Source organism: Castor canadensis, chromosome 19 (assembly GCF_047511655.1).
Source record: "Castor canadensis chromosome 19, mCasCan1.hap1v2, whole genome shotgun sequence".
NCBI lineage: Eukaryota > Metazoa > Chordata > Mammalia > Rodentia > Castoridae > Castor > Castor canadensis.
This window is the reverse complement of record NC_133404.1, coordinates 38049771-38072343: the sequence shown is the minus strand read 5'-3', so window position 1 is coordinate 38072343 and position 22573 is coordinate 38049771. Positions and strand designations below refer to the sequence as shown.

General features: G+C 39.5%; 1 protein-coding gene across 10 annotated transcripts in view; it reads right to left on the bottom strand.

Moving 5' to 3' along the window:
• Akap13 (A-kinase anchoring protein 13) overlaps positions 1-22573 on the bottom strand; it is a 273195-nt gene that overhangs the window by 155481 nt on the left and 95141 nt on the right. For 9 of the 10 annotated variants that reach the window (XM_020185782.2, XM_074061538.1, XM_074061537.1 and 6 more), the window contains exons 4-5: positions 18527-18823; positions 8672-8855 (exon numbers count right to left, since the gene is read on the bottom strand). In XM_020185782.2, coding sequence (XP_020041371.2) covers positions 8672-8855; positions 18527-18823 — 481 coding nt within the window. Of the gene's footprint in view, positions 1-8473; positions 8577-8671; positions 8856-18526; positions 18824-22573 lie in introns of those variants that run through there. The other variant, XM_074061544.1, reaches the window with a different exon arrangement.

Below are 22573 nucleotides of genomic sequence, written 5' to 3'. Positions count from 1 at the left end.
TTGAATATTGATGTTAGTCAGAATGCTTACTCAACACACCTGTTTTATTTTTCTTAAAGATCCATCTTCTACTTCTGCCAATAATAAGTGTTCAAGTTATTATTTCTATTGGCATACTTTAAGGAACTTCAAAACTGACTAAAAAAAATAATGTGCAAATGGTTATCAAAGGTTTGTGTTTTCTCTTTACCCAAAAGACTGTGACACAGGTTACTCCAGAGGCACCTGCACACCCATGTTTATTGCAGCACTATTCACAATAGCCAAGTTATGGAAACAGCCAAGATGCCCCACTACTGACGAATGGATCAAGAAAATGTGGTATCTATACACAATGGAATTTTATGCAGCCATGAAGAAGAACGAAATGTTATCATTCGCTGGTAAATGGATGGAATTGGACAACATCATTCTGAGTGAGGTTAGCCTGACCCAAAAGACCAAAAATTGTATGTTTTCCCTCATATGCGGACATTAGATCAAGGGCAAACACAACAAGGGGATTGGACTTTGAGCACATGATAAAAGCGAGAGCACACAAGGAAGGGGTGAGGATAGTTAAGACACCTAAAAAAATTAGCTAGCATTTGTTGTCCTCAACGCAGAGAAACTAAAGCAGATACCTTAAAAGCAACTGAGGCCAATAGGAGAAGGGGACCAGGAACCAGAGAAAAGGTTAGATCAAAAAGAATTAACCTAGAAGGTAACACACACGCATAGGAAATTAATGTGAGTCAATGCCCTGTATAGCTATCCTTATCTCAACCAGCAAAAACCCTTGTTCCTTCCTATTATTGCTTATACTCTCTCTTCAACAAAATTAGAGATAAGGGCAAAACAGTTTCTGCCGGGTATCAAGGGGGGTGGGGAGAGGAAGGGGGCGTAGTGGGTGGTAAGGGAGGGGGTGGGGGTAGGGGGGAGAAATGACCCAAGCATTGTATGCACATATGAACAATAAAACAATAAAAATTAAAAAAGAAAGGTTTTTTTTTTTTTTTGAGGGTAGAAAGTGTCAGGTGATACTTCATTTTCTCATATACATCTGTTGAGCCCTATCCTCCAGGTCACTATTTTCTCTTACTTACACCAATAGTGAAGTCAGAAACAAGTGTTTTCAAAATCACATGCTGTTGCCATGGAGAATTTTTTACCACCAATGAAGCTGCATAATTCTACAACTCTAATGAAAAACTCTAAGGCCTACAAGTTACATGGCAACAGGAAATGAATACATACTTGGGCCATTTGCACTCAGACAACAGAAAAAGGGGTATGCAGAAAGAAATAAAAGATGCTCAAATAAGTGCTGTGATTCCAGTAAACTTCTAGAATCCTCCTATCTTCTTAGAAAGTCCTAGACGGAATCAAAGTTCACGGGCTTTGGAGCTGCTCTGTCACTCTTCCATCTCTTACCAGCTGTGGCCATTTCCTCATGACATGGGGATATCTTCATCTCCAAAGGGTTAAGGAGAGGATAAATATATGACCATTTATGCAAAATGCTCAGTGCAAGCACAATAAATGCTACCTGGAGATATTCTCATAAATTGTTTAAAATGTATTTATTCTTATATAGATACATTATTACTTTCCAGCATGTCAGATACAGCAATCTTGGTATTACTAGCCAAATGACTTAAAAATGTGAAATATCCAAAGTCATAGCTGCTCAGCTGAAAATTTATAAGAGAACAAACCCAACACTGTAAAGCAGATGTAGGAGCTGTCATAGCCCAGTTAACTTGGGTAGAAACCCGACAATGCCACCAAATATGCCTTCTCTGAACGCACCCTGAAGGCAGGCTGTTTACACACGCTCTCGCTCCCTCCCTGGGTCCTTTTCCCATGTGTAGAAAAATACTAGCTTTACCAACCTGCCCTGAAGGTGGGCTGTTTACACACACTCCCTGCTCCCTCCCTTCCCTATGTCCATTTCCCATGTGTCCTCTGAACGCCCCTAAAGGCAGGCTGTTAACATGCTCGCTCTCCCTCCCTCCCTGGGTCCATTTTCCCACGTGTAGAAGAATACTAGATGTATCAACTGCATCTCAGAAGTCTGCTGAGAAATTTTAAATGAGAATGCAGGTGAAGCTCCAAAACAGGACGGGACAGAACTTAAATGTTACTCTCCCCCTACCCGATATCTAGTTTCCATGCAGTTCTATCACTTCATCTTTACTAAAACAAAAAGACCTACATCACACAGTGATGGGACTTAGACCAGGAAAATGTCAAGTCATTCCAATCCTGCTCTCTGCGGATTTTTAAGCTAAGTGTGCCCTTCTGTTTCACCTTTTCCTCTCTTAAACAAAACCAAAGGCTCCAAATTTGGTTTGTATCACAAAAGCTACTGAGGACCCACTTCTCAAGTACTTGAAGGCGACCCTAAAAAAGACAGTCACTATGTTGACAGAACATCTTGCACAATAGTACTTGGTTCTATCATGATATATGTGCTCTCTACCATCTGACTCTGAACCCAGGTTTCATTTGTAATGACTTGAGAACTTACAGCACAAATCCTCTAAGAGGGCCTACTACGATAACCTATGACTATACAATCAGTGTTTGCCAGGTTGGATCTGTATTCTGCACATTCACATGTGTCATCTCAACCTGGACAAATCAGGGAACTTCAGGACTAGGCCTAGTTCTGTTATTTTGTAGTCTTGTGCAAGACATTTCACTCCTCTAGCTTCAGGTAATACTTACCTTACCCACTCACCAAGTTGTTGTGAGAATCCAAATGTAAAATGACAGCTGAATATAACCAACCATACTTTAACAATCATACCATGAGTAATAAATGCAAAATCACTGTAGTGAGACCTTGCTTTCCTCAGGAAAGACAGAGGTTGGGGCTAAATGGAAAGCATGTATCCAGTCCTTTCGTGATAAAGTGGTATTTAATCCTGGTTCTAGTAGCCGAATCTGTCAAGTTGTTATAGTTAGATAGATAGAGTGGGCCTTGCTATGCCATGCATGTCTGTATAACTGTAGCTCTACCACTTTCTAAATAAATAGTGTTACACTACTTACTTTAGTTCTGAGCCTTTGTAGATGAAACTTTCCATCCATAAAACACAAGTAACATCTACTTCAGTACAGTTAGGTAAGGCTGAAATAAAAGATACCTGCAATGTATCAACTCTGGTTTCTAAATGTAGTGTGAACATTCAACAAATACTGTTGAATCAGTGCTGAAACAAGATGAGGTTTATGAAGTAAATTCTTTTAAACTGGATCTTAGGGTAACTGAAATATGTCAATACTCCAGAGCTAAAATTTTTAAAAACAGATCTTCAAGGATGGCAGCAGTATAAATGATTATTAATCTAGAATTCTTTACACCATCACCCCAGGCATGCATCAGAGAACAAAACTCATTTTATTCAAAGTGATATCTAATAGCATTTGTTGCCCCCAACACAGAGAAACTAAAGCAGATTCTTTAAAGCAACTGAGGCCAATAGGAGAAGGGGACCAGGAACTATAGAAAAGGTTAGTTCGCGAAGAATTAACTTAGAAGTTAACACACATGCACAGGAAATCAATGAGAGTCAACTCCCTGTACTCCCTGTATAGCTATCCTTATCTCAACCAGCAAAAACCCTCGGTCCTTCCTATTATTGCTTATACTCTCTCTACAACAAAATTAGAGATAAGGGCAGAACACTTTCTGCTGGGTAGTGAGGGGTAAGGGGGGGTAAGGGAGGGAGGGGGGTAGGTAAGGGAGGGGGCAGGGGGAAGGGGGGAGAAATGACCCAAACATTGTATGCACATATGAATAAAATAAAAAATTAAAAAAAAAAGTGATATCTAATACACCAGGAAATAATCTCAAACTTTTACCAAGTAGGGACATTCAAATGCTGCCTTAAAAAAGTACTTCAAGATAATGGGAAATTTTCAAGATACTGGGAAATTTTCCTTAATGTATAAAAAAGGTGATATAGAAGGAAAAGAAAATTAAGAGAAGGGCAATAATAGAAATCTATTATAGTCACTAAGTTATGTCTTCTTTCATATATTTCTCAAAGTGATCTGCTGAAGAGAGTTCTTTTACTCTTTCCATCTTAGAAACAAGGCACTGATATAGAGAAGGGCTAAGTGAATCACCCATGATGATACAGCTTCACAGAGACAGACCCTACATCCAAAACTAAAGGTTCTTCAATTCTCCCAACTTCTCTATGAACTTTAATTCACAGAAAACTATAGTAACTAAAAAGATACTCTCAGGAGACTAATCAACTGGAATTTGAGTTTCATTGATCAGTGACCTTTTTACTGATGTCATTACAAATAATTGTAAAAAACATTCAAACAGATCACCATAAAGTTTAACAAAGTATTTGCACAAATCTCATTTGGCTCTAACAACCTTGTGATGGAGGCAGATTATTCATAAAGATGAGAAACATGAGACTTTTCCATATCAGCTACTAAGTGAGAAAGCTTAGATTTTAATCTAGTTTTTCACCTCTAAGCATTTCACCAAACCATGCTGTCTCTCTTCAAATTTAAAAACTACTAGTCCTTTTATTTGCTCCACAGAATAACCAGAATCTGTATAAGCCCTGACTTAACACAGCACAAGTACCAGGTACCTGGTTACAATTCTGAGAAGGAGATATTATTAACCTTCATCAAGACTTGAGGAGGAAAATAATTTATCTGAAATAATATAGCCAGCATGCTAACTTAGACTTGGATTCCAAGTGTGTACATCTGACTACTACCTGGAGCAGCCTCTTATTCTCAGCTTTGTCCTTTCCCCACATGAATGATACAGGTTCTGAAATTCCTCTTTGTGATGTGTGAGGTATAATATTTAATAACATCTGGCTCTTACAGTCTCTTCTCAAATGGCTCCAAAGCCACAGCCAGTCAAAGTTATAACTTCCTGGCATTCATTAAACCAAGAGCCTGCAGACTATGGTTTGTCCCTACTCTATCCATCACTAATGAATTAGTGGGCTTTCTATGCTGTCTTCAAATTGGGGGCAATGACAACGTATCCACCTAAAGATAAAGTAGGCCTACATGTACTTTGCTGGGGCTACGATTTCTTAATACGAACCTTTTCCTTAATATGAATTTTCAGATCATAAATACGTTCAGATTCTCATAAGATCAAAATAACCTAAAATAAAAGAACAAGTCAATAAAATCCCTTTCACTGTACCAAGTGAAAGTTGGCAATAACAGGATACTCAGGAGTTCAACCTCCAGTACCTCCATAGACAGATAACTAGATAGACAGATAAGTAAACAGAGGTGATAAATAAAGACCCATGTGGGGAGAAAAACAACAAAAAGGTGAGAGAACAGGTAAGACATCCAATGTCTAAAGATTTTAGTAAATATTAGAAAGAAAAGTATTGTATGGTGAGGCAAGTCTTAACTTTCTACAAACCTCTCCCTTTGTGAATCCCACATAACAAATTCTTTACGAAATCTTCATAAACACATGCCTGTAATTTAAAGGGATGCAGGTCCTATGAAGTCTAGTCTTAGGCCTATTGGTTAGAATCCTGGGAGAGGAAGGAGTTCTGCATAGCCTCTTAGGAGATTTGGTGTCTGTTTCTGGCCCACTACCCTGTTATAGTAATCCGGTCACTTTGCCTCTCTAGCTCTGTTTCCTCACCTGATAAAGATGATCTTTCTCCTTTTTAGGGCTGGAGGACATTCCATTCTGTGTATATACATTTTGCCTATGCATTTTCTTTATCCATTATCTGTTGACCAATATTTGGGTTATTTCTACTTTTTGATTGTGAGGTAGGCTAAAATAGGAAAAGTTCCAGACTCTTAAAACATGTGTGACTTAACAGTCTTCTCTTTCCTTCAGCCTTCTTTTCAACTGCAAATATGTGCAGATTATTCACACAGCAATCCAGGGACCATCCATGTCCCTCCCTACTCATGAACTGTGGGAATCACCAGGTTTTTCCCTTCCCATAGGTTAGTATAAGTTTTAAAAGCACCTGGAAAGACAAAGTGCTCTCTCTACTTCAGCCTCATACTTGGCCCATCGTGCTGTTTTTTAGATTCTCCCTTAACCCTTAATAAACTCCATTACCTCCCTTTCTACACCCACATGTCCTGCCTGGATGCTTCCATCTGGAACACAAAAAATCTGGGAATCTTCTCATCAGAGACTACAAGAGCCGACAACAGTTTTATGTGGTCTCTAAAGAAAAATGAACAAATAATAGCTGTATATACTTATGTGATATATACTTTTGATATATGTATACACTGCAAAAAGATTATTTCAATCAAGCTACTTAAGATATCCATCACCTCACCCACTTATTCTTTTGATGAGAACGCTTAAAAATCTACTCTATTTAGAAATATACCATATTACATTGGCATGTAATTACATGGCTAAATCTTGTACATTTTAGGCCATGTGAAAGAAACCTGTAAGGGCCAAATATTGCATGAGTGCCTAGACTGGGAAAATTCTTAGACACACCAAGAACAGAGGTTCCTAGGGCTGGAACATGGAGAGTTAGCACCTATGGCTATACACTTTCTATTTGGAGTCATGAAAAGGTTCTGGAAATGGATAGTGGTGACGGTTACAGAGCACTGTGAACTGTACATGTAAAAATAGATAAAAAGAATAAATTTTATGGGGTGGGTGTATGTGTTAGCACAATAAAGGCGAGGGACAGGCAAAAAATAAAAATAAAAAAATTAAAAAAATCTGTCCTGACCCATTATGGCTGAAATTCTAGCAAAGTCTACCAGTCTTACAGAAAGACTAAGGGAAGTAGGAGAATGATCTCCTTACCTTTTAATTGCTAGCTGTGACTCAGCACTTTCCCTGGGCTTCAGAAAAATTCAGTAAGGGCTAGACCTGCAGCAAGATGCTCATACCCGGCTCTCAGCGTCTTCCATGTGGAAATTTCCCAAATTAAAGTTTTCTTTTACCACTCTCCCATCAAAAGGAAATAACTGTCTTTTCCTCATGTAACAGAAATAGGATTTTAAAGCAAGCAAAAAAATCTCTAGGAATAACCAAACATACTCTTCTTAAAGCTGTGCTGCAATAGTGGTCTTGTGACATCCTGGTTCAAGCATATAATGAAGCTGTTGTAATCACTTTACTTCCCCATTTGGATAGCAGTCCTTACTGAACTACTTCCCAGCAAAAACTCTTAAGCTATAATGCGCTAGAATACCAAATTTGGACAGACTGCATTTGAACTTCACAATAGTATTGTTTCAACCTCTGGAACAAGGACTCCCTTCCTGAGACCAAGAGGCAAACTGCAGAATGAATCTAATCACTGGCCAGATGGGAAGTAGGAAGAACAGACTGCTCTCTGGAATGCTGTCATAGGACAGCTCAGTATCCAAAGCTCATGAGAGATGAAGAGTGCCTTTCCTATCACCACTGTAACTACAGCACCCATAAGAAAGCTTCCTGCAAAGAACCGTCTCTCTGGCTTACCTGGGAAAGTTATAAGTTTGGCATATAGCAAGGAAAAAAAAAAAATTTAAATATAAAAACACTTTATATATCTCTAAGTTGTGTTGCAATGAGATCTCTCCATGGTCCTTTCAGATTACCTCATACACACAGAGCTAAAAATGGTAAAACATAAAATGCAGTGAAATGAAATCAGTTATGAGCAAGATATCTAAGAATTTGGAAATAATGCCTTAGTTTCTGAGTCCCTCAATTGCTAAAGAATAGAGCCAATGGGGTTTATTTTTGTTCAGACAATGTGTTATGAAAGATGATGCTCATAAGACAAATAAAAAACATTTCAAAAGAAGCTATTCTCAAACCTTGTGCCTTTTATAAATATTCCAATGAAATGTGTTGGCTGTTCTAATGCACCTACTCCTCTATTTATATAAGAAAAAGAACTCAAATATTTGGACTATCAGTCTTCTTCCAAAGGCCTTTTAAGAGTCAGAACAAGTAACAATTGAACCCAAAGACAAATAGGATTTCCTACTGCATATTTCCAGAACAACTCAGTTGCTTTTTACTGCTATTCATAAGAGACTAGTGCTCTGAATTTACTCACAGAAATTACATTCAAACCAAAACTCAATTGTTTACCAATTTTTCTGTATGCGATTATAACATCAAGGCAATGGTTTCTAATTAACTCAAGTTTTAAAGACATACAGAGGGGGAAAGGGAGAGGACAGGGGATGGGGGGCGGGGGGGGGTGGGGAGAAATGATCCAAACATTGTATGCACATATGAATAAACGAAAAAAACATTAATAATAATAAAGAGAAAAGCTAAAAAAAGGACATACAGAAAAAAATATGTATGGCATAGGAAAAATGGTTTCCTCTAGTACTAAACCAGGGCAAACTGTATACACTGGTAACATTATGCTACCCCACAGACAAGAGTCATTCTGAGTTTTCAGTAAAATAGAGGAAGTAAGAAGCAGGGAGTCAGAGGAAAGAAAGTGGTACTATGACTTACGTTTGTGTCTGACAGATAATGAAGTGGTCAGCAAGAGCAAGCTTACAAACCTCCAGCAGCAGGCAAGACACAGAGTTATGGTTTTAATCCACAGCAAACTCATACTGAGAAGCCAAGTGGGCTGGACTACTATGACTCAGAGGGCAGGGCTAGCAGTGATGAGAGAGAGGAGGGAAACAGGGAGAAATGAGCACTTACTCTGTTAGAAGCTGGTGCAGCTTGTGATAACCTCGCTCCAAGGCCAGGCTCACAGGCGTTGCCCCTTCCTGGTTGTGGATGCTGAGAGCTCCACGGCCACCTGGCTTCTGCAACAGGAACCATGTCAACCGCAGCAGTCCCAGCCGCACAGCAAAATGCATCAATGTCTCCCGGGGGCCACCATCTGTGAATAGGGAAGAACATAAAAATAAGTAAGAATGTAATGACTACAACACCACCAAAGAAAGACAAACCACCAAAAAGACAGGTTAAGTAGATAACCACTGCCATCACATATCTAAATCCTGAAGGTAAAACTTTAACATACAATGACCATCTTTACTGTGGCCAGGTAGAATCAGCTCACATTGTAAAGACAAAATCAAGCTAGAAAAAAGTACATGCAACAACATCTTTAACAGTAGACAGTTCCACAATAGAATGAAACCATTTCTGTATTTGGACTTAATGTGTTCAACCAATTTCACAGGGAGGTTTATACAGCTAACTGCATATACTCTCTTTTCCTTTAAAAAAAATATTAGAAGTGAATGCAGACTCACAAGATGGGGACCCATAAGCAACAGTTCTTAGGACTTACATAGGTGTTTCATAAAGGGTATAATTACTTTTAAAAGAACTCTTACACAGGAGTTAAGCTAATTAAACACTGAGAACAGGTTCTACTTGTTAAGTACACATAGTTCTTTTTAGTCCCCCATGTTAGAGGCATATCAAACTGCTGCCAGTGCCAGCTTTTGTTTGTTTAATGACGAAAAAAAAGGCATCTGCAGGCATAAAGACTAACTTTAAGACAATACACTAGTAACTTCAGAAAGAAAAACATGTGCTTAGGCTTCACTTGAAATGAAGGGTCCTTCTTGGTATAATGAGTCACTCTGAAAGTGGTGGAATGAGGAAGGACTTTGGACTTCGGCAAATCTGGGTTCAAACCTGGTATTTAGCATTTGTGTGACCAGGTATGATTCACTTGCCTCTCTGAGCTTTACTTTCCCCATTCCCGGAGTGGGATACCATCACCTCACTCACAAGGCTGCTTTATAAATGAGAGGAGATAGGTGAAAGGCTAGACTAATGACCAGCTTTCCTGGCTCTCAGCCCTCTCCTCCTGGGCTTCAAATTACATTCTAGGTTCACTAGCAAAACACACTCTCTTCCTTAGCTATCGCCACTGCAGGGCTATTGTGTGTGGTCCCACAAGGCTGTGCACTGCTTTCATTTCTCATTCTTCATGGTTTCCCTTGAGCATTCTCAAGACTTCTTGGACACTGTACCCTCTTACTCTGAAATGCTCAGATGCTTCAATATGTTCTTATATGTGAATATCACTATAGGAATGAACAATCTTTGAAGCTGTGATTTTACACTGAACTGTCTTCTGATGTCACCTGTGTAGTTAAGGTAGTCTCCTTATTTCCGAGGTACATTCCTTAGAAGCAAAATTTATTTTTCACATTTTATATTTTCCCTATAGAACCATATATTCAAAGACCAATTCAGGATTTATAGAATGTTCTAGCAGAGGCATATGACAAGAAAGAAACCAATGCCCCAGGAGTTAAGGATATAGCTCAGGGGTAAAGTGCCTACCTGGCATGTACCAGGGCCTAGGTATAAAACTCAGTATCACAAAAACAGAAACACACACAGAAATCAATGGCCCAAAGAAATAATTACATGTGCAGGTACAAATTTTAATAATCAACACCTCTGAGGAGGTAGCAGGGACAAGAAAAAGGGCAGGAAAATGAGGAAGGTAAAGAAGAGTTAATATTGCCAAGGTACTTTCTATACATGCATGGATATGAAACACTGAAACCTGTCAAAGTCATTCTAAAAGGGAGTGTGGGGGGAGAGGAGACTAATGGAGGGGATGAACCAAACCAGGGCATAATATATGCATACATGGAAATGTCACAATGCAATTCTCTGTACAATTATCATATACTAATAAAAGTGTTTAAAGAAAAAAGTCTCATAAGCGATTAAATATCACCATCTGACTTACACTTTACAGTTGCCCACAAGCATTTTGACATCCTTATCAAAAACAGAAGAGCTCATAAAGCACTGACTGACCAGGAAATTCGTGCTTTTTTTCAAAGCTGGTTAATTCCAGTCTTACCAGGTGACAACTCCTTAAAGTAGCTTTCTCTTCAGTCCACACCCTATTTCTGTCCACAGCTCTGACTCAGCAGGGCATTTATGAGTTTCAAGGATAAGGCCATAAACTGGCTCAGAATGTGACACCCTGATTCCAGCACTGCATGGTTCCCTAGGCTCACTCTGAGGTCTTCTAGCAGTAAGGGCTACATCTGCTTTTACGTGCTTTTTAGTTTGCAAACAAGAGATTTAGAAGGAAAGTATTATATAAGGAGGACTTCCTATAGTCCATCTAGTGGGCTATCTAGCATATATCAATTTTCTCCTTTTATCTTCACAACAACCTGATGAGGTCTCATTGTTTTCATTTTGCAAATAAACACAGGTTTGAGAATAACTAACTTGCCAGAATTAGGATTTTAAAATGCTTCTCTCTTAAATCTAAAATCCATACCCTCCCATTGCTCCAGTCTGTCTCTTTTGGCTTAAAAGAAAAAAAACCTGTCACACGAACAAGCTAATTATGTGGTTTTAAAAAGCACCTTTTTGCACTCAAGGTGTGGCTCAAGCAGTAGAGCGCCTGCTTTGCAAGTGCAAAGGCCTGAGCTCAAACTCCCCTCCAACACACACAAAAAAAAAAAGAAGAAAGGAGAAGAATTATATTAACAAATAGCCAAATATCCACCTAGGTCCTACAGTTAATGTGTTTCTGTATTTTCCTTATCACAAATCTATCCAACTATCTTTTTTCCTTCCATATATCAATCTTATTTTTATGTATTTCAAAGTAAGGTGAAGTGTATCAGTCTATACACTTCAGCATGAATATTAACTAGAATTCAATAAATGGTTCTAATTTTGGGTAATTTACATACAGTGAAATGCAACTGGTCCACAAGCATAGCATAAGTCCCTAGAGTCACAGGATTGTGCTGTGGGGAAGGCAGATCGATGTGTAAACTGCAGAGCAAGAGGTTCTGCCTACCAGAGGCCTCTGCTGTGAGGAGACCCCTGAATGGAAACCACAGTCACCCTGTCTGACCAGGAGGAAAAACCTTCAACTGAGGATTTGGGGGATAAGAAGGAAGGAAGGAAGAATACATTAAACTCAAAGTTATGGGACAGGATAGCAGTGAGTTTAACTTCAAAGTGAGTATGACCATGCATCTCAGGAGACTCAAAAGAATCAGCTAGACACCAGTGGCTCACCCCTGTAATCCTAGCTACTTGGGATGTTGGAGGACAGCCTGGGCAACCCATCTCCAAAATAACCAGAACAAAATGGACTGGAGGCATGGCTCAAGTAGCAGAGCACCTGCCTTCCAAGTGTGAAACCCAGAGTTCAAACACCGGCCCCATCAAAAAAAGAAAAACTCAAGGAATCATACTGTCAAAGACAGGGAGTTCCAATGAATTCACTGAAGGGCAGAGAGTTCCTGACAATCCTCTGTAAAGGAATGAGGGAAGAAAATGTCAGGAAGTTTATCAGTAACAAATGTGGAGGTGGGGAGTTGTCACCCTACCATTTGGATAGTCTTTTTATTTTAAAAATAGTTCTTTTGACACAAGTGCATGGAAACAATGCTAGGAATCTCTCTGTATAGCTATCTTATCCCAAACTAGCAAAAACACCTTGTCTTTCTTATTACCTTTTATGTTTTCTCTTCAACAAAATCGGAGAAGAGGGCAGAACAGGTTCAGCCTGGAAGCAGGGGTGGGGGATAGCACAAACAATATATACACATGCAAGTAAACACAGCAATGATAAAATAAAAGAGAAAGAAAAAATAGTTCTTTTATAATGTGGTGTTCAGAATGGATTTGAATACTGGCATTTCATCCTTTAAACATCTGGTAATTTGAATTCTAGTATTGTCTTGTTCGCATTGCACTGATTTTTGGTAATCAAACCATAACCCCCTTCATATTGTCCTCTCCTTTCAAAAAATTACCTGTGTGCACAGAGAGACCACTTTCTTGAGACTGTGCATTCTCAGGTTTGTGGTGATTAAGTAAGACTGAAAAGAGAACGCTCATAATGACATCCCAGTTGGGCCGGAAATTATGGCATGTGGCTGCTTCACTACTGGACTGTGCCTTTCAGTGGGAGCTGAACTGTGGGAAAATGACCTTCCTAAACTTGAAGCTACGTTTAGAGCCTGAGAGTTTGAACCAAAAGAAGTGGAAGTCAAGATGACAGACATGGTGAGAGTAGTAACTAATTCCACAGATAGCTTCGCTGAAGAGAAAACATTTAAGATTTATAAAATACCTGTGAGAAAAGTGTTCATTTCATCAGCAGTTAGTAATTATTCACACAAAAGTGTACAGAATAGAACATTGCTCCTTTTGATCTTATTTGTACTTTTTGGCCTGGGGCACAGGTTTTTTTTTTTGCTTGTTTGTTTATTCATTCATTCATATGTGCATATGTTGTTTGGGCCATCTCTTCCCCCTGTCCCCCACCTCCCCAGCACAAGTTTTCAATGGACATTGTCCACACCAGCTTCATTAAAATAAACAGTATTTGTAAGAACCATAAAAAATTTGAAATGGTTCAGGAAACCTGAAGAATTTTGACAAATGCATGTATCTTTACTAATGCAAACTCCAATTAAAATATAAAGCATTATCAATATCCAAAGTTCCTTTGCGCCCCTTCCCAGTTAACCCCCCATTCCTAGTTAAATGCTGCGCTCAAAACCATAGGTTTTGCCTATTCTAAGAGTTCATATAACAGAACTGTATGAGATACTCCAGCACTAAGCTGCTTGGGTAGCCCACAATGCTGCCATCTATCAGTAGTGCACTCCTTTCACTGCTGAGGAGTACCCACTGCATGTATGCACCTCGGTGTGTGCCAATATTCTCCTACTCATTTTTCACGCATTTTTAATTTGATCTTCACAGAAATCATGTGAATTACGTTTGTAGAAGAGGAGGTCAAGGTAAAAGGGACACATACATAAATGAACATACAAATGGAGTTTCTTCTAGTCTATGTTAAGAACATAAAAGCTTTTACCCTAACCTTCTGTTCCTTTTGTCTAAGTTTAAATTGAGCACCAACTGCACAGCTAACTCATGATCTATCTCCATTCTCAATTCTCTGTATCTCTTTTTCCTCTCATGATTCTTGGTCGTTTTCCTCTATATTCTGGGAGTTATTCAACTTTTATTTTTTAGATCACTAGCTAGATTTTCTACAATGTCATTCAGGGTCCTTCATCCCAGTGTGAATTTAATTACTCTCTGAAATTCTGAATATCCTAGCAGCATTTCTGCCAACTCCATCTTTGCCCTCCTAATAGCTTCTGTTGCAGATGTAACTTAAACCCCAAATCAGTAGGCTTCATAAGGAAGGTTTATCCTGGGTAATATAAGTAGACCTGATTGAATCAGTTGGAAAACTTTAAAAGCAGTACTAAACAATAAAAATAAAACAGGGTTTAGGGTTGGAGGCATGGCTCAAGGGGCCCTGAGTTAAAACCTCAGTACTGCCAAAAATTAAATAAGTGAATGAATAAGGAAAAAAATAAATTGGGGCTCGGGTTTCCCCTGGAGAGAGGGTGATTTTCTCCAGGGAGGTCTGCTTCAGGCTGTGCCATGGAGTTCGAGCCTACTCAGGATCTCTCATTTCTGACCATGTAAGGATGGCAACTGTGACCATTTTCTCTTTATTGTTTCCTTCTCTTAATTTCATATCTGTCTTCTTCAATCTTTTAAAGGACGAATGAACAGTATCTTCTAAACTATAGTTTGGTGTCTCAAAGAAAAGCATATTCAAGAGTGTCCTATCTGAATACTCATTATACGTTTCCCTTTCCTTTATGCTGCAATGGTATCTCCTAGGACCCATTTTAGAAAGGTTTCCTGTTTAACCATACTTAATTGGGACTCTCCAAAGACTGAGCTTCTACTCACAGAAAAGGCAGTGGCAAAGTGTCTGAACTCCTGCTTGCTGTCCATGTGCACACTGAGTGCACTTCCCACATAGCCCCAAGAAAGCTCATGTGCCTGGGAGGCCTTCCACTACAGAAGAGGGGCTGCATCCTCTTCAAATCATTAGATTCCCTGACTAATAATCATCAAGGACTGCACGCACTTTCCTATCCCACCAGACCACCCAGCACTCTTCAAACCGGTACCTAGGAGATTCCAAAATCACCATTCTTTCTACCCCCCCATAAGACCCTCATGAGCCAGACTTACACTGTATGAGGAAGAAAAGCATTCTTAACAGGCCAGGGTGAGAAAAATGGGTTTTAGGGAAAAAGACTTTTAACCCTGTGACACGAGCAATGCCAGGGAGGCCAACAAAATCTAGTACAGCTTAAGCTCTGCAGTTACCAGACACTGCTCATCTTTAGAATCCATAGTTCTTAACCCTTCATCAAGGAAAAAAATCCAATAGTGGCCTTTTATGTTTTATTACTTTCTTTTTTGAAAGTGACAATAGCTAAAAACACAAATACTACTATAACTAAGGAAAAATTTCCATGGAAAGCTATCAAATACTCTGACAGGATCACCAAATGATTATGGTTTGAGAATGTAGTAATCAAAATCAAACTAGGACAGTCTTCTTAAACTGTCTTCATTCTTTCCACCCAAATCTCTGTGGGGAGGATTCTCACCTCAAGGAAAATCATGTCCTCTTTTCACTGTGTTATACAACACTATGACAAATAAGAATAAAGACTTCCACCAGGATGTTTCTCCTTGCTTTCTCTAGAGCAAATCTTCAACAGGCCCAATCTAACTACCTGAGAGTCATGCCGATTGCTACTGTACTCAGGTCTTTCAGGACAAAACCACCCACTTCACCATTCTCACTAACCCCTAAAGCACTGAAGAGCTCAGATAACTAAGTGAGACTTGGAAACTCAGAAAAGGAGAGTATTCTTGCCCCCATCATTCACCCTCCACTGGGCTGAATCCTTATCACCTTCAATTAAGGCAGAACTGTGTCAAAAACAAATACAGTGGAGAGACTCCTTAAGTAACTAGGGAAGAAGAAAAACTTGGGATTCACATGGACAAACCCCCTCTTGCTTAACTTGAAAGTGAGGATTAACATCAGCACCATCATTTTGCTTTGAAAAGTTTATAATTCCGTAAGATGTGTTACTGTACAGAAATTAATAGCCATATTGGTCTAGAAGCTTAGACTTCATTGTTTTTCCTCTTGTACAGGGATAATGTACCATATTAAATATGTAAGGTCGTTCTACTCTCTAAACAATGAAAAAGATAAGTCAAATCTAAACCAAGGCTTCTTAACTTCATGTCTAAAGCTCAGGGAGATGGTGAAATTCACCCCATGTATGTGTCTGTAGCTAGGCAGCTACATGCGTGTTTTTTTTCACAGGAAAAATCTGAGCTACTTTCAAAGGAGTCACTGACCTGAAAAAAAAATAGCTAAAAAGCACCACATCTCTTCCATTACAGAGTAGGAGGATTAGTGATCAATCTTACTCAACTCTTTTGTATAAGTCTTAGGCTAGAAAACCTATAAACATCCTAGCTCTCAAGAGCAAGTCGTCAGCTTACATAACAAGGTGCCCTATTTATTTGTATTGTCACACCAGGCACCACACTTACTTCCTACCCATTTCGTTTACATACCTTTTTAAAATTAACTGGTGTGCACCTGACTGATGTGATCAGACAGTTCCATTGCATTGGTCCCTCAACAGCAAGCACAGTAAGTTCTTAACTGATGCTCATCTGCCCTGAGTATACTTAGGGTTCTTAAATTTCAAGCCACAACTAAGAGAACAATCTAAACTATAGAATGTGAATTAAGTACTTGAGACCAGAGTTCCTGACTTACTGACATTTCTATCAAGTCTCCTGCATACATTTTATCTTGCAGTGTATACACTTAAAACACTTAAATCTGTTCAATTACTTTCATTATTAAATTGCTATTTTTAATATATGTACAATTACATTCCCTTATGGACAATGTACAGTTCTATACATTTTAACACACACATAGATTCTTACAAGTACACAAACAAGATACAAATAACTCCAACGCCCTCTAAAAATTACCTCGTAATACTCTGCAATCAGGCCTTTCCCTGCAATCCCAGCCCTGACAACTAACGATTGTCATGTAAATGGAACCATATAGTACATAACCTTTTACTTTGTACTTTTACTTAGTACAATGCATTTCAAATGCATTCAAGAAGGTCAGGCACAGTCTGTAATCCCAGCAACTTGGTTAGGTAGATTAGGTCAGAAAGAAGTAATAAATCCAAAGTTTCAGCCCTTGGCTTTTTCTAACAGTTCTTTTTAATCATCACAACACGAACTGTGTCCAAGGCCCTCTTTAAATAAAACTATAAAAATGTTGTAAGCTCCACATTAATGTCAAACTATCTTAATACTGACTTGTAAAAGGAACAAGATAATCGTTCCCATATCAGTACAGAGAAGGTTGGAGCTAAGGGCATTAGGGCCCATCATTAGGGTTCTCAATAGGTACGAAGTCCTATATAATGTCAACTATCTGAACTTGCAATCTTACCAATGAAAGTTTCTTGGACACTATGGTCTCTCCCTTGATTTTACAGCCTACACTTTCTTTTGTATTTTACTTGGTATCTGTTAGTAAGGCCCCTGATAACACAGGATTGCATTCCACTGTTGGTCACAGGGTAACCTGTTTAAATTTAGTAGATTAAATAAGAGAATCAACACTTGCAAACTACAGCACTCTTCCATGGGAGGAAGAGCTGACTTATCTGATGTGTGTGACAGAACAAACTGAGTATGCCCTAGTTCAGTCCCCTCTGAGCAACTCTCCTCAGGAACTAACTGCTCACCTGTAGAGGAGACCTCTGGCCTGCTCACTCTCCACGACACAATAATCAAAGCCAGGTGGACTCTAGGACAGTTGTAACCAAACACTCTTTCAGAGATGAAGTGGAAAGTACAAGCAAAGCCTTCTGACAAGAATTCTAAGATCAGTCTTCAACACAGCTTTCAATAGCATTAAGGCAAACATTTTGATCTCTATCTGTGAGATTTCTAATTTTTCAACTGAGTTCGCACTCAGAATGGAAACAAGTTGGTATTTACAGAGGCCAGGTATTTTTCACTCTTAAAAATATATGTATGTGTAGTCATGACATCTATCAGATGTCATCTGCTACAAGAATAATTACGTAAGGAAACACTTTTCTGAATAAGAGGATATTTGTAGGTACTATTTGTTGGTACTTATTACATCAGTGGCTTTTGTGTTTGTAGAAACCTTTATTTAAGGAACTCCTATATGGAGAGACAAGATAAAATCAGCACCCTGGTTAAAGAAGTTGGGTGGGGGGGGGGGCGGTTTCTAGAAGCTTATCCTATCATGATTCCCTGACACACTCCCCAATTTCCTTTCCTCCATCTCCATACAATCTCCAGCACACTTCAGAACACAGTAGCAAAAAAGCCTTCTTCGATCACCACTAAAACCAAAATGCTACTCTCCTCATGATGGATGATCACCTTCTGGCTCAAGAGTTCAAGCCTCAAGCAGCACCAGTCTACTTGGGTACCCTAGGATTAACAGCTCAAAGAACATTAACAGATGCCTTCAAGGCCACTTTGCAATAGTAAGTCTAATGTTTATTTGGCCGCTGTGGAAGACCTGAGTGACCACATACAAGTAGAAACACCCAAGTGTTCCAAGTCTAAAGGCTGTTTATAAATCACATAAATTCTCACCATGAGAAGTGTGATCTGCCCCCAACACGTTCCATTCTGCTGGCAGCTTCAGGTGTCTGAATGCCAGTGCAACCTTCTCATCAAGGGAATTTACATCCGCAGATGGGGGTCCTGACCGGTCAAGAAAACGAGTGAAATTCAGAGCCTGTTGATTCCCAGCACTGGTCGCCAGGAATTGAGCTGCATCATAGGCCTCATCCTGGACAAAATGAAAATCTTCTTCAGCCACCACAAACACAGGCACGCCCTCTTTGGAGGCACAGAGCAGCACTTTCACTGTCTCACAGCAGTTGTGACCTAAAGGAAGTATGGGCAGCAAAGAAAATAGTATTAGAGTTCACCGGTGAAAGGAGGACACTGGTGGGTCGGTTTACCTCTTTTCTCATCCCATAAAAAAAAAATCCCTCCTTCCGGACACTGATGGTATTTTTTCAAACTTCTTAAAACTATATTTTTGACTATTTACATTGTTACTGCAAATATGAATGAATTCCTTGAACAAACAGTAAACAATTTTATGTCCTAGTTTTCACCATGGCTGTAACATCGTATTTAACACAGAATGGACTAATAATATCAACTACTGCTGTTCAACATGCAATTGGAAAATGGAAACTCCAGGATACCATGAAGCAAAGCATACACTGAGAAGTCTCACACCTACTGAGCTGAACAGATTTGAAAATGCAACAGGAAAACACCACTTACACAGGGATATGGCAAGAATTGTACAGCTGGCCTGGCACTTACAACCACAACCCAATAAATCAAATGATGAAGCACTGTGAAAAGTGCAAAGCAACTTTAATTTTCCTTTTCTGTTACTACCAATCCATTCCCTAAAAAGTAAATAGCTGTTCTCAGATACACGTTCTTTCCTATCTCAACCATTAATGCAATGAGAACATCAAGATCACCTGGTTTGCATAGGGTCATGCAATGCTGTCCCAGTTCAGAAAACGCAAAGACTCTATGCTGCCCACTGCGCAGAAGGGCAGGTGGGCTCCTCCTGGGCTATGACTTTAGCAACAACCTATCCGCCATCCCAAACAGTTCAGCTGCAGCCAAATTACCAAGCTTTAGCAGCACCAAGTTTCTGCAGGTAATCAAGACTTTCTGGTGAACCAGGTGCCAGTGGCTCATGCATGTCTCCTTGGGAGACTGAACTTGGGAGGATCGTAGTTCAAGGCCAGCCTGAACAAATAGTTCATGAGACTTCATCTCCAAAATAACCAGACCAAAATGGACTGTAGGTATGGCTCAAGTGGTAGAGCGCTTGCTTTGCAAGTGCAAACCAAGCCCTGAGTTCAAACCTCAGTCCCATCAAAAAAGACTTTCTGCTGGACTTCTAGTCTTTCAGAATTAAGTATTTCCAATACGCTAATCATAGTCAACAAAGCATAGCTGTTTTTCTCAACTTTCAAACACCAATCTCAATTAGCCTAAAGTATACTATTTCTATCATCACCATTCTTCCTCTATAAAATACTGTTCTGATGGGTGAGGGAGGAAAGAAAACTGAGCTAATGTTTTTGTTGTTTAAGTTATGCTACCTCATACTTTGATTCACCAAAGGCACCAGGGCATCCAGTAGTTCCCTCAACCTACACCTGTACAGACTGCTTTTCTCCCATGCCTGTGGGAGAGGTTTCAAACTCAGAACAAACTAAGCTTTCTGCTATCACTGAAAGAGAAAACAATGTTTTTTCTACTTATGTTTTCCCCAGAATCCTCCCCTTTTGCTCTTTGTCCTGTGACAAAAGAAATCTCTCACTGCCATGCAATTCTAAGCTAGCAAGAAGTATCTACCAACCAAGTACCTACTACATACCAGGCATATGACATGTCATTTTCTCTATTTAACAATTTTAAGAGGTATATATCATTCTCACTTTATAGGCAAGGAAACTGAGACCTCAAAAAGTAAAGTAACATGTGCAAGGTTATAGATACTGAAAAGTTGAACCCATTATTCAAAAGGACATGGCCTACAACATCATGTTACAAGGGTTCTTCCTATGCCACACTGCCTGTAAACAGAGGAGGACACCACCAAGTAAGCCCAACTGAAAGGAGCCTCGGAACACCGAATGGCAGGCCAGGATGACTATTAAACAAGAACAACAGGTTCCTGAATACAAAGATGTTACTTCACACAAACACGTAACTCCACAACAGATTCCTACTGCCTTCTAAGTGGAATTCTTTTTATGAAGTGTATGGAAGCTGAAGCATCTTCTGCCGGACTAATTCCATCTTCATGGAATTTCTACATTTAACATGTAACATAAGGTAGAAAAACAAAAAAGCTGCCCTCTAAAGGGCAGCCAGACCAATTACACAGATACCAATGTCAGGAGGAACTAGTCAAACGATTCACACAACAGCTCTGTGTATTTTTCTGGCAGGAAATGTTCCTTTTTAAAACTTTCTATAACACCTGGCTCAACTGTGTTCAACAACTAGCCAGTGGCATGCATCAAGTTCAGGCATCATAATTAGAAGGTGAAGACAAATAAGGTGAAAGCCACACACACACACACACACACACACACACACCCCACACATATACACACACACACCCCAGTGCAGATAACCGCAAAGTCAGTTGAAATGGAATGAACTCTGTAATAAACACACAGTGCAACTGGGGAGTGAGGAGGAGAGGAAGGGAGGGAACCAGTGTGTTTCACAAGTGAGCAGGAAGATTTCACAAAAGATGTGGCAGTTAAAAGAACCTTTAACAGGCACCCTGTGCCCAACTCTCAAACTCCAGGGATTCTTCTTTGCAACTCTCTCAACTCACATATACTGTCTTTCTTATTTAATAAGCATTTGTATAAAACTGGCTGTGTGCCAGGTACCAATCTTCAGTTTCACCGCTCTAGAGTCCACCCCTACACCCTAAGTGGATGGATATTTAAGATGACTTAGAAAGGAAATAAGGATGGCATGTGAGAATCAATGACAAAATAATAAAAACATACTCAAACCCACTTTAAGACTTGATGGCTACAAACAACCCATCACCCCTGTTTCTCTGGGCCTCAAGTCCCCTTATAACTTCAATCTCTGCAGGCACTAAGGCTTCTCCAGCTATAAAAGCCTTTGGGTCTTAACAGTCAGAGATGGGAAGAGATTTTAGGAATAGGAAACAGCTTTTTAAATGTAAATATGGATCAAACTATCATTGCAGGAGATCATCTCAGGGAGCTATTTACTAGAGTATGTTTCAATGCTTAGGAGAAGAGATTTTCCATCAACCCTCCTTGTCCTGAGTAAATGACATCATCTCTCACACTGTAAATCCACATAATCTCCTAGCCTTGTAAGTGTAAAGCTGTAATTTAGAAGAATCATTCCCTAAATTTTTTTAATACTATCACCCCTACAGCATACCTAGTTTCACTTCATTTCCAAATTGGAGAGAGTATATATTTCAATCAGAAGAATTACTTTAAAGACAAAAAATGTTTTGAGTCATGAATCCAACTAGTAATTATAGCATTGTCCAATTTATTCAGAATTAACTTTTATAAATTCCTGACAATCTTCTGAAGTAGTTATGACTACATGTCAATAAAGACTAAAATCAAGGCTGGGTTCCCAGGCTCACACCACCAAAAGGCATCAATCCAGAAGACCATGATTCAAGGCCAGCTGAAGGCAAGACCCCTCTTCAACTAAAGAAGCTGAGCATAGTGGCACAAGCTGTGTGAGAGGTGTAGTAGAAGGATCACAGTCCAGGCCCACCTAGGCAAAACTCCATGGTGAAGCAAGAGCACTGAAATCTACTTAGGACTGATAAAATGACTGTTTTCCCAGACACGATGGGGTAGGAACAAACAGGGAGAGAAGCAGGTGATCTAGGAGTGAGAGAGTTTGTGTGTGTGCGCGCGTGTGTCTGGTGTTGGGCAGCACAAGTATGCTTATCTCTTTCAGTCCTTTTGGCAGAAGACTATTAGCAATTGGATGAGTGTACCAGTGAGGTTACTGCCAGCTCTATTTGTGTATAACTAAAATGAGTGTCAGGCAGAATGCCAGCCT